Genomic DNA, 12,944 nt, shown 5'->3' on the forward strand with positions numbered 1-12,944 from the left:
TACTTCTGTGAGGGACTAACGAAGATGCACATTTTTTAATTTCAGGAATTTAGTTGGTCATTTTTAAAAATTAAGAACTAAATTGAATAACGATTTGAAACTCAGGACTATTTTGAGCATTTATTCTATTAATATTTAATAAAGATCATTATATACAAATATATAATATATTAATACCTGTGTTAATACTAGAAATATAGTGAAAATAAATAAATAAAATATTTGAACAACTACAAATAAAATGTAACATTTAAATCCAAAACCCTAATGTACTCTTTCTAAACATATTTTATTCATTTAATCCAAACATAACACTTACATTCACACTTTAAATCCAACATGTCCACCACCATATCACTATGTGTAAATTATGGTATATTTATTTGGAATGTTTAAATTTAAACTGATCCAAATTAAAATCACACTAATTTAAATTTGATTGGATTCTATTTTTTTATAAATTGCATAGTGAATTAAATCGAATTTGATATTCTTAAAATCGATTTAATTCAATCCAAACCGTATAATGTATGTGCTATAATATTATTATTTTATTATTATATTTACAATTTTATTTATAACATGTTTAATTTGTTATTACATTTTTATATTATTCATGTATTATTATTATTTAATAAATATTTTATGTATTTATTTTAACTAAATTATAATTTTATTTTTATTTTTATATTATTATTGATTTTTCAATATATTACTGAGACTTGTTATATCATAGTTGGTTATTTAAAATTTGATGTTGAGATTTTTTATGTACATTTATCGTTTTTGTCTCCAACGTTTGGGGTAAGTCTCAAAGTTATCTCTAATATTTAAATTATCCTGTTTAAGTCCCTAGCATTTCAAAATTGTCTCAATGTTATCCTGCCGTTATGGATCTGTTAACAGAATTAACGGCAGGACAAAATTGATACGATATTAAAAAGAAATATTAGGGACTTAAATAAGACACAAATGTTAGGGACAAAAACAATACATTACTCTTAGAAGAATTATCAAATAATGTAAAACGAAAGTAAATTTTAATGGAATGAATTGTATTACGAATTCAAGATTTTTACCTATCATAAAATACATCTAGAATGACTAGTAGATAAATTTTCGAAAAAAGAAAAAAAAAAGTATTATATATATAATAAAATATAAATTATATCTTTTTATCTCTAATTTATCTTTTTCAATATTTAATTTAAATAAAATTTTTAACTTATAAATAAATTTTAATTTTATCCTTCAATAATATTTTAATCACGTCTAAGTAAATTACACTTAATCATGTTTTTTTTATTCTAAATAAATTTATCTTTTTTAGTTTTACTCTTAAAAGATTTTTACTCATAATGAAATATTTGTAGAATGACTAGTCATAAACTTGCGAAAAAGAAAAAAAGTGCATGATACATATATAATAAAGTATAAATTATACTTTTTGTCTCTAATGTACCAAAATTGTTTAATATTTAATTTAGTTAAACTTTATTTTTAATTTTAAAATAAATTTTAATTATATCCTTCAATAATATCAATTTTTTAGGTAGATAATTATTCAATTATTTTTTAATTATATCTAAGTCACATTACTTTCATTTTAAATAAATTGTTTTTTAATTTTACTCCTAATTACATTATTTTTATTCTAAGTACATTTTTTTAATTAAGAACAAAATTTAAAAATAAATTAAATAATTATGTATAAAAAAATAAAATTATTGAAAAAAAATTAAAATTGATTAAAAAATTAAAAAATAAAATTTAATATAATTAAATATTAAAAAGTATGATATATTAGAGACAAAAAGATATAAATTTAATTTTACTTTATTGTATTTGTACATGCTCTTTTTTTCCTTTTTTAAAAGTTTATATACTAGTCATTTTATAAATATAAGTAAAAATCTTGAATTCCTAATGTAATTTATTCCCTTAAAATTCATTATCATTTTACTTGATTTGGTAATTATTCTAAGAGTAATGTATCATTTTTTTCTCCAATATTTTCGTCTTATTTAAGTCTCTAATGTTTTAAAATTCTCTCAATTTTATCCCACCGTCAATTCTGTTAACATCACTAATGACGAGATAACATTGAGATTTATTCATGTATTATTAGTATTATTTAATAAATATTTTATGTTCAAAATGAGATTTATTTATTTATTTTAAATAAATTATAATTTTATTTTTATTGTTATATTATTGTTGATTTTTCAATATATTAGTGAGATTTGTTATATCATAGTTGGTTATTTAAAATTTGATATTGAGACTTGTTATGTATATTTATCATTTTTGTCTCTAACGTTTGGGGTAAGTCTCAAAGTTATCCCTAATGTTTAAATTATCCTATTTAAGTCCCTAGCATTTCAAAATTGTCTCAATGTTATCTTACTGTTAGAGATCTGTTAACAGAATTGACGGCGAGATAAAATTGAGACGATATTAAAATGTTAGAGACTTAAATAAGACAAAAACGTTAGGGATAAATACATTACTCTTAGAAGAATTATCAAATAATGTAAAACGAAAGTAAATTTTAGTGGAATGAATTGTATTATGAATTTAAGATTTTTACCCATCATAAAATACTTCTAGAATGACTAGTAGATAAATTTTCGAAGAAAAGAAAAAAATAAGTATTATATATATAATAAAATATAAATTATATCTTTTTATATCTAATTTATCTTTTTTAATGTTTAATTTAAATAATTTTTTTTAACTTATAAATAAATTTTAATTTTATCCTTCAATAATATTTTAATCACATCTAAGTAAATTACATTTAATCATATTATTTTTATTCTAAATAAATTTATTTTTTTAAATTTTACTTTTAAAAATTTTTACTCATAATGAAATATTTGTAGAATGACTAGTCATAAACTTGCAAAAAAGAAAAAAAAACGAGCATGATACATATACAATAAAATATAAATTATATTTTTTGTCTCTAATGTACCAAAATTTTTTAATGTTTAAATTTAGTTAGACTTTATTTTTAATTTTGAAATAAATTTTAATTTTATTTTTCAATAATATCAATTTTTTAATTTTAAATAAATTATTCTTAATCACGTTACTTTCATTTTAAATAAATTTATTCTTTAATTTACTCCTAATCACATTATTTTTATTCTAAGTAAATTTATTTTTATTAAGAACAAATTTAAAAAATAAATTAAATAATTACGTATCATAAAAAAATTAAAGTTATTGAAAATAAAATTAAAATTGATTAAAAAATTAAAAAAAATTAATAGAATTAAACATTTAAGAAGTTCAATATATTAGAGACAAAAATATATAAGTTTTACTTTATCGTATTTGTATATGCTCTTTTTTTTCTTTTCTAAAAGTTTATATATTAGTTATTTTACAAGTATGAGTAAAAATCTTAAATTCGTAATGCAATTTATTCCCTTAAAATTTATTATCATTTTACTTGATTTAGTAATTATTCTAAGAGTAATGTATCATTTTTTCTTCTAATATTTTCGTCTTATTTAAGTTTCTAATATTTTAAAATCATCTCAATTTTATCCCACGGTCAATTTTGTTAATATCACTAATGGCAAGATAACATTGAGACGATTTTGAAGCGTTAACGAGTTAAATATAATTATTTAAACGTTAAAAACAACTTTGAGACTTACCCAAATGTTGGAGACAAAAACGATATTTTATTTTATTTTTTTTAAATTTACAAAATTGCAAATCCAATTCAATCCAAACCCCTTGAAATTAGATCGGATTTAAAAAAAAAACATCCAATCTAAATCACACTACAAGTAAAATTAGTGTTCAGATCGGATGAATTTTTTATTCAAAATCGATCCAAACAATACCGCAAACACTCCTACTACTTATCCAGTTATTCCTTTTATTTGGAGTTTCTTTTTTTAATTTTTTTTTTTAACACCAAGACCGAGTTATATAATTATATTTTAAAGATCTATCTAGACAACTCATGACGTGTCACTTGTTCTTATTCCTCACAAAGCATGGGGAATAGATAGGAGGTGTGAAAATAATGGGATTGAAATGGGAATTTTGGATACACATGAATTGTTGTTATAAGGAAAAAAATGATAATTTTTTCCAAAATCGGCCATAGAAGAATTAGGTATATAGAAAACAATCAATCATACTGAATATAACATTAAGATTATTATATTAAGAACTAGGTCCAGCCAACAACTTACAAAGAACAATTTTAAAATAAAAACAGAATTGCCTTATTTTATTAGTAGAGAAAATGAAATAATTGTTACTACATTCAAAGAAGCTTGCTTTGTCATTTTCCCCTTGTCTTTGTATGTTGAAGTTGAAAGGGAGAAGTTTATGAGCATCAGCAAGTGTGAAAAATGGAATAATCTCCTTTTTTTTTTCTTTTTTCAAAAAAATAAATAAATTGGAAGAAATAAAAAAGGAAAAAAAACAAAACAGTATTGAAAGCTATTGATTCTATAGTCTCTTGTGTGATCCTTATTTTGGTCTTTCCCAAAATCATTATATATTAATACTGGTCTCAAATGGTGGAATTGAGACACATCCATTAAAGGGTATGTTTTTATTTTATTTTATTTTATTTTAACTTGTCCTTCATTTAAGTGACATAATTCCTATTCACTAAGGAATTTTTGTAATCTCAATTAGAGAAATATAAATATATCCTTAATGAAAGGGAGGCAGAAGCTTAGGAAGCATATATAAACATTCTTGGGAGGCACATAAATTTCCTTGGACTAAACAAATTTATTGTAAGTTCAACAACTTGAAACTTCTCAACATCTTTTTTTTTTTTTTTTTTTGAGGTATACTGTTTCATCAATTTGTTCTATCTTTTTGTAGTATTATTAGAGAAAACAAACATCACATTGATAATTGGTTTTGTTTGGTTTTTCCAAAAATTATTGCAAACCACAAAGTTTTTAATATTCATCTATAGAAAGATGGTAGCAATCTAGCAATTAATTCTTACATAGTTTAATTATATATATATATATACTTAATATGCTTTTCTTCTCGTTATTGTACAAATTTTTCAAGAAGTCTTCTCTTATATATCTTCCGATTTGATTGTTAGAGATACAAGAGTTTTTCTAAAACCGTCGCTAAAAAACTGCCGCTATCTGTCGAATTTGGTACAGTGAGAAGTTGAAATTGGAGATGGAGGAAAGAAATATTGAGATGGAGAATAAGATTGAAGATGAGATGATGCCAGGTTTCAGATTTCACCCAACAGATGAAGAGATTGTTGATTTTTATCTAAAAAGAAAAATTCAGCAAAAATCTCTTCCTATTGAATTGATCAAGCAAGTTGATATCTATAAGTATGAGCCATGGGACCTTCCAAGTAAGAACTAATATCTTTTCTTGTTGAGTTTTTTTGTTAATCTCTTTTATCTTTCTTGGTACATCTTTTTTCCCATATATTTATTTAATCAAGGATGTAAAAGAATAAAATACAAAAAAAAAATTACAAATAGACTATTAAAATACAAAGAGAAAAACCCAAATCAGCCCCTGACAATTACCTCGAAAGATAACGAGGCCCCTGACAAAAAAAAAACCACAACCCAGCCCCTGACCAAAAAAAAAAAACTCAACCCAGCCCCTGACAATTACCTCGAAAGGACAACGAGGCCCCTGTGCCAAAAAAAAATCAATATTATTTTTTTTTGGCACAGGGGCTAATCAGTCCCAAAAAAAATTATCAGGGGCCGGATTGGGTGTTTTTTTTTCTTGGGGGCCTCGTTGTCCTTTCGAAATAATTGTTAGGGGCCGGATGGGATATTCACTCAAATACAAACATAAAATTATTCCTCTAATATCTATATGTTACTTAATAAAAATCAAACCCATTTTTATACTTGCTTCCTAATAATCAATAATGAGTTCTCAAAAATCAAAGCTGCACCATCTTTTTCTAAAGATGAAAAAATAGTTAATCTATTTTCTGTTTGTGATATTTTCTTTTTGAGTTATGCTGAAATCCTCAAACAAGTTTTTTTTCCCGCTTACATTCTCTTTAAAATAAATATAAATTTAATTAATTTCATTCGTTAAAAAAAATTAATATAATCTAAACATAATTGAATGAAAAAATTCCTTGATTTTGACTTGATTCTTTTCAAATTTTAATAAGCTGATAATTTTTTTAATTTATTTATATATTTTTTGATTAAAAAAGGGGTGGCAAGTAATGGAGAGAAAGAATGGTATTTCTACTGTCCAAGAGACAGGAAATACAGAAACAGTGCAAGGCCCAACAGAGTGACAAGATGTGGGTTTTGGAAGGCCACTGGAACTGACAGGCCCATTTACTCATCTGAGGCCCAATCCATTATTGGTTTGAAGAAGTCACTTGTTTTCTACAGAGGCAGAGCTGCTAAGGGTTTCAAAACTGATTGGATGATGCATGAGTTTAGGCTCCCTTCTCTTTCTACTGATTCAACCAAGAAATGCTCTGACAAAACTACCCCTGCTTCTGTAAGTTTTATTTTTTTATTTATTTATTTCCATGGGTTTTATATAGGATATAATGATTAATTTGGTCTGTTAGCTTTTATATATTTGATTAATTTGGTTTTTAATTTTAAAAATATTTGTTTTGTTTTTTGAACTTTTACCTACAAATTAATATCTCCTAAATATTTTATTTTAACACTGCTAAAAAGATATTATTATGCATCGTTAAATAGTATGTGATATAAAATATATATTTTTTAATATTTATATTTAAGTTCTTATTTTACTTCTTAATATTTTAATATATTTTAATTATACTTCTGTATAATTAAAATATATTGAAATATATTTTTAAGGGTATAATTAAAATATATTTAAAATATTAAAAATAAAATTAAAATAAGTTAAATATTAAAGATATTTTAAAAAATTCTAAAAATTTTAAAAATAAAAAGTATATTTTACCCTTAACCTAAGAATGAGAAATTATTAAAAGTATATTTATACAGTGGAAGTGAATTACAGAAAATTAATTAATGAAATTTGGTTGATTGGAATTTCAGGATTCATGGGCAATATGTAGGATATTCAAGAAAACAAACACAATGTCCATGGCACAAAAAGCCTCATTATCTCATCATCCTTATAATTGGAATCATCATAATCAATTATTTGATGATATACTCACACATCAACAACACCAACACCAACACCAACACCCTATTATTCCAAACTCCAACAACAACTTCATCTTCTACAATTCCAATTCTACCCTTGAACCCACAAAAGAAATTGATGCTACTACTACTAGTAGCTCCATTGTTATTTCTTCCAACATAGGCCTTCATGAAGATCCAAATCATCATCATTACAATAATAATAGTAGTGGGTTCTCATATGATGATGATTCAGGTGTAATTACAACAATTGCTGGGTTCCCATTCAATTTGCCTCCAAATGATGATGATGCTGCTTGGAATAATAATAATAAGCCTAATACTACTCTGCCATGGGATTACTCATCAGACATGTCCACTACCTATTCCACTAATAAATCTTACACTTAAAAAAAAAATTATATACCATAGTTAATTAAAACAAAAATTTGGATTAGTACATTTACCATTAAAATCAGTACCATTGTTAGGCTCTGATTTTACTAGTAAATGTACATGCATGTGTTATATATGTGTATATGTAGTTGCTTTTTGTTCGTATAATTAATTGGTTGCTTATTAATTATATATGTATCTCAGATACTTGATTTGTGTACACATAGTTTGCTTGTATATATAGTTTTTTCGTAATTTTCTCACATAGTTTTAAAGTTTAACTTGACCTCCATTTTTACTCTTTCTTATTCCTATCAATCTTCTTTTTTTTTTTATTGTAGATATATTATTTAACACTACTCTATTCTTAAATAAGTGTTTGTTTTTTTTTTTTTTACTTTTTCACGTGAAATATATAATAAAATATGATTGATGATATTAGTTTTTTTTTTATTTCTCAGCAATTGACAAGCTCAATAAACCAAAGGAACATGTTTTGAGTATTAGCCTGCTTAATTTTATATGAATTTAAAGTTATTATCAAATTAATTTTTTGAGATGAAAATTGTAAAAAAAAAAAATTAAAATCAATTTAGATGTATGATGATCGAATTATGATTACTACAAACTGTGAAAACCCGAAGAAAGATTATTGATTATAGTTGTTTAAAGTTTGATCAAACAACTTAAGCAGATTCAAATTATATAGTGGTACAAAGAGAAAAATTTAATTTGAAAAATCTAATTTAATAATTTGAAAAATTAGATTTAAGAGTCAAATACCGTAAAATAAATAAAAGGTAAAGATGGGAAACATATTTTAGAGGTGTGGAAGATATTATTTAATGGGTAATGCTTTTCAAACTAACTTCATTTTTTTATAAAATGATATGAAAAAAACGAAAAAATTATCTTTTATTTCACAATTCGCAACTTACTTGATTCTAAAAAATTACATATTTTTAACATAACATATATCTCTTGCATTTTGCATTAAAAGTGATTGTTATTGTTTTAAGGATTAAATTAAAATCAAAATCAATTTCGTCCCTAATATTTTTTTTTTTGTTATTAAAATCATCATCAATGTTATAAAACGTTATAAAATCATCATTTTATTCGTGAACAATATTTTTTGAACAGTTTTACCATTAAAAAAAACGCAGAACCGACCGAGAACCGATCGGTTGGACCGAATCTGTAACCTGCCCATTCAGATAAAACGACGCCCTTTTTTATTTGTAAAAAAAAAAAACCTAAAGAGAAGCAGATTATCCATTCTTGCTTCATTAGAATTAAGTCAGCATAACTTGACCATTCCAGTTATTCTAAATAACCTTCAAATATCCTATCATACTTTGATAAACAGCATCATATTGCCCATGAATACATTCAAATATCCTATCATACTTGATAATCATTATAGCATCAAGAATTTTTCCAAAAACTTTGATGTCCAAATCAACCTTTCTCCCTGGTGTTATTCTAAATAATCAATGTAGGACATGCACTCCCAGTAGTGAAGCTCACCTTCATTATAGCCACTCCTCTTAGGCAGTTCATCCTGTAGGCTTTTGTCAATTCCAGTATGTTTCATGAGTAAGAATGGTGAAAAATCAGAAGCCGACTTTTATTGGTAACTACCAGACTCCACCAGAGAGGAAATCATGCTCTCAGCCAGTTCAACAGATTTCTCTTCCCCAAAAGCATTCTCAATCCAGCTAAGGCCCTGTACTGAAATCGCGTTGTCCATGCAATATCTCAAACAAAAATTAAAAAACATGTAAGCAAACGCAGACGGCAGATCCCTCTTCTCTTCCTTTCTCATTCACAACAACAACCCTTCATCTTCTTCTTCTCATAACAACCCTTCTTCTCATATCTTCTTTCTTCTTCATCTTCTTCTTCTTCTCATTCACAACAACAACCCTTCATCTTCTTCTTCATCTTCTTCATCTTCTCATTCACAGAATAAGTTTATTTTAATACACATGATTTAATAGAGTACGTAACAGAGCAATCAGAACCATATGATACACATTTACAAATTTGTAAAATTTCCACCATCAGCAATCAGCAAATACGAGACAGATCCATCAACAACAGGCAATTACAATTTACAAAACATTCAGAACCAAACTTCAAACCAAGACCGAAGAAGAAGGATTGAAGAAAAATGGAACAAAAATTGAAGAAGAAGACCAAAGAACAACAATTTCAGAACTTCAAACCAAGAAGAAGACCGAACATTCAATGAAGATGAAGACGAGAAGCCACTAACCTGGGTTCTGTGCCGAGAAGCCAGCGAAAATGAAGACGACGTGCCGAGTTAATGGTTCCGAACACGGGGAAGAGTAAGAAGCAGCGGCGCTGAGGACCTGGGGACGGCGGCGGCGCTGATGACCTCGGAACGGTGGCGGTGATGAAGGGTTAGGGTTCCCTTTTCTTCAGAGTTCTCCAGTCCAGGGAGTGACGAATGAACGAATGATTGGGGGAGTGATGAACGAATGAATGATTGGCGTCATTTTATCCGAACCGGGCGGGTTACCGATTCGGTCCAACTGACCGATTCTCAGTCAGTTCGGTAATTTTTTTTGTTTAAGAATAAAATAAAAAAAAAATTTGTTCATCGACAAAAGAAGGATTTAATAACGTTTTGTAACGTTGAAGATGATTTTAATAACAAAAAAAGGTCGGAGACGATTTTGATTTTGACTGCAGACATTGGGAACGAAAAAAGTACTTATCCCTTAAATTAATTATACAATTTTATTAAATTCAACCTAATTAACAACTCTTTTTATTGACAAATAAATAATTTTTCAGTATAAATTTTATAAAATAACAATACGCTGATTTGTGAACATTTCACTTTTTTTTACGGATGGACATTTTTCACTTACGGAAAAAATGTTCACATTTCAGATATTTACAAGCCCAACACCAAACAATAAACTCTTCACACTATTATGAGAGCACGATACAATCATGGCCCATCCAATTTTTTTGCATATTTCTTGTGTTCCAAGGTTTTAAATTTTTCTTTTTTTTTTTCTAACATTTCGGTCATATTCACAAAGCAAAATTAAAAAAATACTCACTTAATCAACTTGGGTTGATTGAGTAGTTAACTCACTCGTCCACTTAAACAAGTATCAAGGGTTTAAATTCCGTCTTATACATACAACAACTTATTGACTTAGTATAATATAAAAGAAAATACTGTAGACAATAAAAAAATTCACTAAAAAAAATTTATATATATTCACTTGGTACATATTATTAAATTTTAAAAATAAAAATATCTTATTTTTAAATAAATTTTACAAAATTATTTCAAAGTATGATTTTTATAATTAAAAATATTTTTTGAGAATAAATATTTAATATTTAATTATATTTATCATATTTTTAAATATTTTTAAAATTTATTTGTTATTCGTATTTTTAAGATTATTCTTATTAATGATATAACTTTTCAATTACCATTTTAGTAGATTATCCAGTAGAAGATGCATATGGGTTTGAATACCTATATATAACCTGCGTCGAAGCAAAGTCTACACCATAATTTTTACCTTTTTTTTTCTTCAAGAGTATATATATTATGGATAAGAATTAAGAGATCAAATGATGAGTCATTAATTATACATAACGTAATTTAATAAGAATATATATTCTATCAGATAAATTAATTTTGGAAAACATGTTTGTAAGTGCTTTTAAAAACACATTTTATTTTAAAAGCCAAAAGTATAAGCATATCAACTTTTATCAAATACAAAATATTCATTTAAACTTTTGTATAGTACAAAGTGTATTTAAGAGAGCATCAATCCATTAAATTAAAACCAACAGGACTTATCCATAGGCTCACCTATCGCTTATGAAAAGAATTTAGAGTATCTCTAATACTAATTTTAAATTTGGTTTTATTTTGCTTCTTATAAAATAATATATCAATATTTATAAAATTATATATTATAAATAATTATGTAAAATTAAAAATAAAATTTATTATTTTAATACTTAATTTTAGTTCAATTAAAATTTTATATTATTTTTAATTATTCTATTAATATAATTATATAAATAATAACATTTTATTAATTTTTTATTAAAATAATATATTTTTTAAGGTGAGATTAATTTTATTTTATTTATTAATTATGATACAAATTTTAATTCTAAATTAGTTGACTCTTTAAAACTACCAAACTAAAAGTCATATTCTAAAAATATTTTATTAGAGTTGTTCTAATAAATACTTACCAAAAAATATTTGGTAACAACAAAAACTAAGTATTTGAACATACATTTATTTTTAAATTTTATGGTGTGTTTGGAATGCAATAAATTAAAATTAATTTTATTTTAAAATAAAACTTTTGTTTGAAATTTAAAAAAAGAGAATTGAATTGGTTTATAGAATATATAGATTTATTTTAACACTTATATAATTTTTTTTCATTTTTAAGAAAATATAGAAAAAAAAGGGCATGAAGACAAGAAGAGATAGTAGAGGTCCAGTAGTCTTGCCACCTATTACAATAATTATTAGTGACAATAAAAAATTATGTAATAAAAAAATTTTTATTATTAATTTCTTTTACAAAATTCTAAAAAAATATTAAAAATAAAAAAAGAAACCAAATATGAGTAGCATATGAATTTACTAAGGAATGAGAATAGAAGGTCTAGTAGCTAGTAAATCAATGTCATCGACAAGTACGTACCTGTTGAAAAAACCAATCATGCAAACCCATTAAATATGTGTTTAAACTTTGAAAAAACCAATAATGGTGTATTTGGATTGCGATAAATTAAAATTGATTTTATTTTAAAATAAAATTTTTTGTTTGAAAATTAGTAAAAAAAATTGAATTGATTTATAGAATATATAGATTTACTTTAACACTTTGTTAATTTTTTTTTTTCATTGTAACGAGTTAGAGTCAACGACACAGCGACGCTAGTTTAGGGCTTAAAGTTTTTTAAAGAGAAATTTTTTTAATTTACACCAGCTAGTATTCCTCATATTACATTGCTTAGTGCTTACCAACTTTTTATCAACTAGTATATCTTACAGACGTGTTCGAGCATGTCCCAATAGGTCAAGCAAAATTTAATGTGTTCTTTAATTTATTTACATTATAAACTAACTAAATATTTACAAAATTCTTAAAAAAAAAAAATCGTCTTTGATATTAGATGAAATCAAAATAAAAAGTTACCTTATTTTTTTTCATACTCCTTGTCTTAAATTGAGATGTCTATTTTAGTGAATAGTGAGAGTTAAACTAACCCTAACATGTACAAAATCCACAAACTTTAAGGTACATCCTGTGACACCCTACCATACTTAATCTTATGCTTAAGTCATAAGACTGAAATAGTAAGGTA

The 12,944-nt window shown here is 24.9% G+C and overlaps 1 protein-coding gene and 1 long non-coding RNA gene across 3 annotated transcripts; one reads left to right on the top strand and one right to left on the bottom strand.

Annotated features, from left to right (window-relative positions):
- The first annotated feature begins 4,547 nt into the window (after positions 1-4,547).
- Positions 4,548-7,807, top strand: LOC130956040 (protein FEZ). 2 transcript variants are annotated; one of them, XM_057883063.1, is made up of 5 exons: positions 4,548-4,580; positions 4,675-4,778; positions 5,169-5,374; positions 6,212-6,510; positions 7,053-7,807. In XM_057883063.1, the coding sequence occupies exons 3-5, from the start codon at positions 5,188-5,190 to the stop codon at positions 7,554-7,556; spliced, it is 990 nt and encodes a 329-aa protein (XP_057739046.1). In that variant the 5' UTR covers positions 4,548-4,580; positions 4,675-4,778; positions 5,169-5,187; the 3' UTR covers positions 7,557-7,807. The 2 variants fall into 2 exon arrangements, with proteins under 2 accessions (XP_057739046.1, XP_057739045.1); XM_057883062.1 differs by having other exon boundaries at positions 4,580-4,778; positions 5,105-5,374.
- Positions 7,808-8,759: 952 nt separating this feature from the next.
- On the bottom strand, positions 8,760-10,074 carry LOC130955982 (uncharacterized). Its single transcript, XR_009076955.1, has 2 exons — positions 9,823-10,074; positions 8,760-9,497 (listed from the first exon to the last, which is right to left on the bottom strand). It is a non-coding gene; the product is annotated as an uncharacterized LOC130955982 (long non-coding RNA).
- Between the last annotated feature and the right edge of the window lie 2,870 nt (positions 10,075-12,944).

Source organism: Arachis stenosperma, chromosome 10, assembly GCF_014773155.1.
Source record: "Arachis stenosperma cultivar V10309 chromosome 10, arast.V10309.gnm1.PFL2, whole genome shotgun sequence".
NCBI classification, from domain to species: Eukaryota; Viridiplantae; Streptophyta; class Magnoliopsida; order Fabales; family Fabaceae; genus Arachis; species Arachis stenosperma.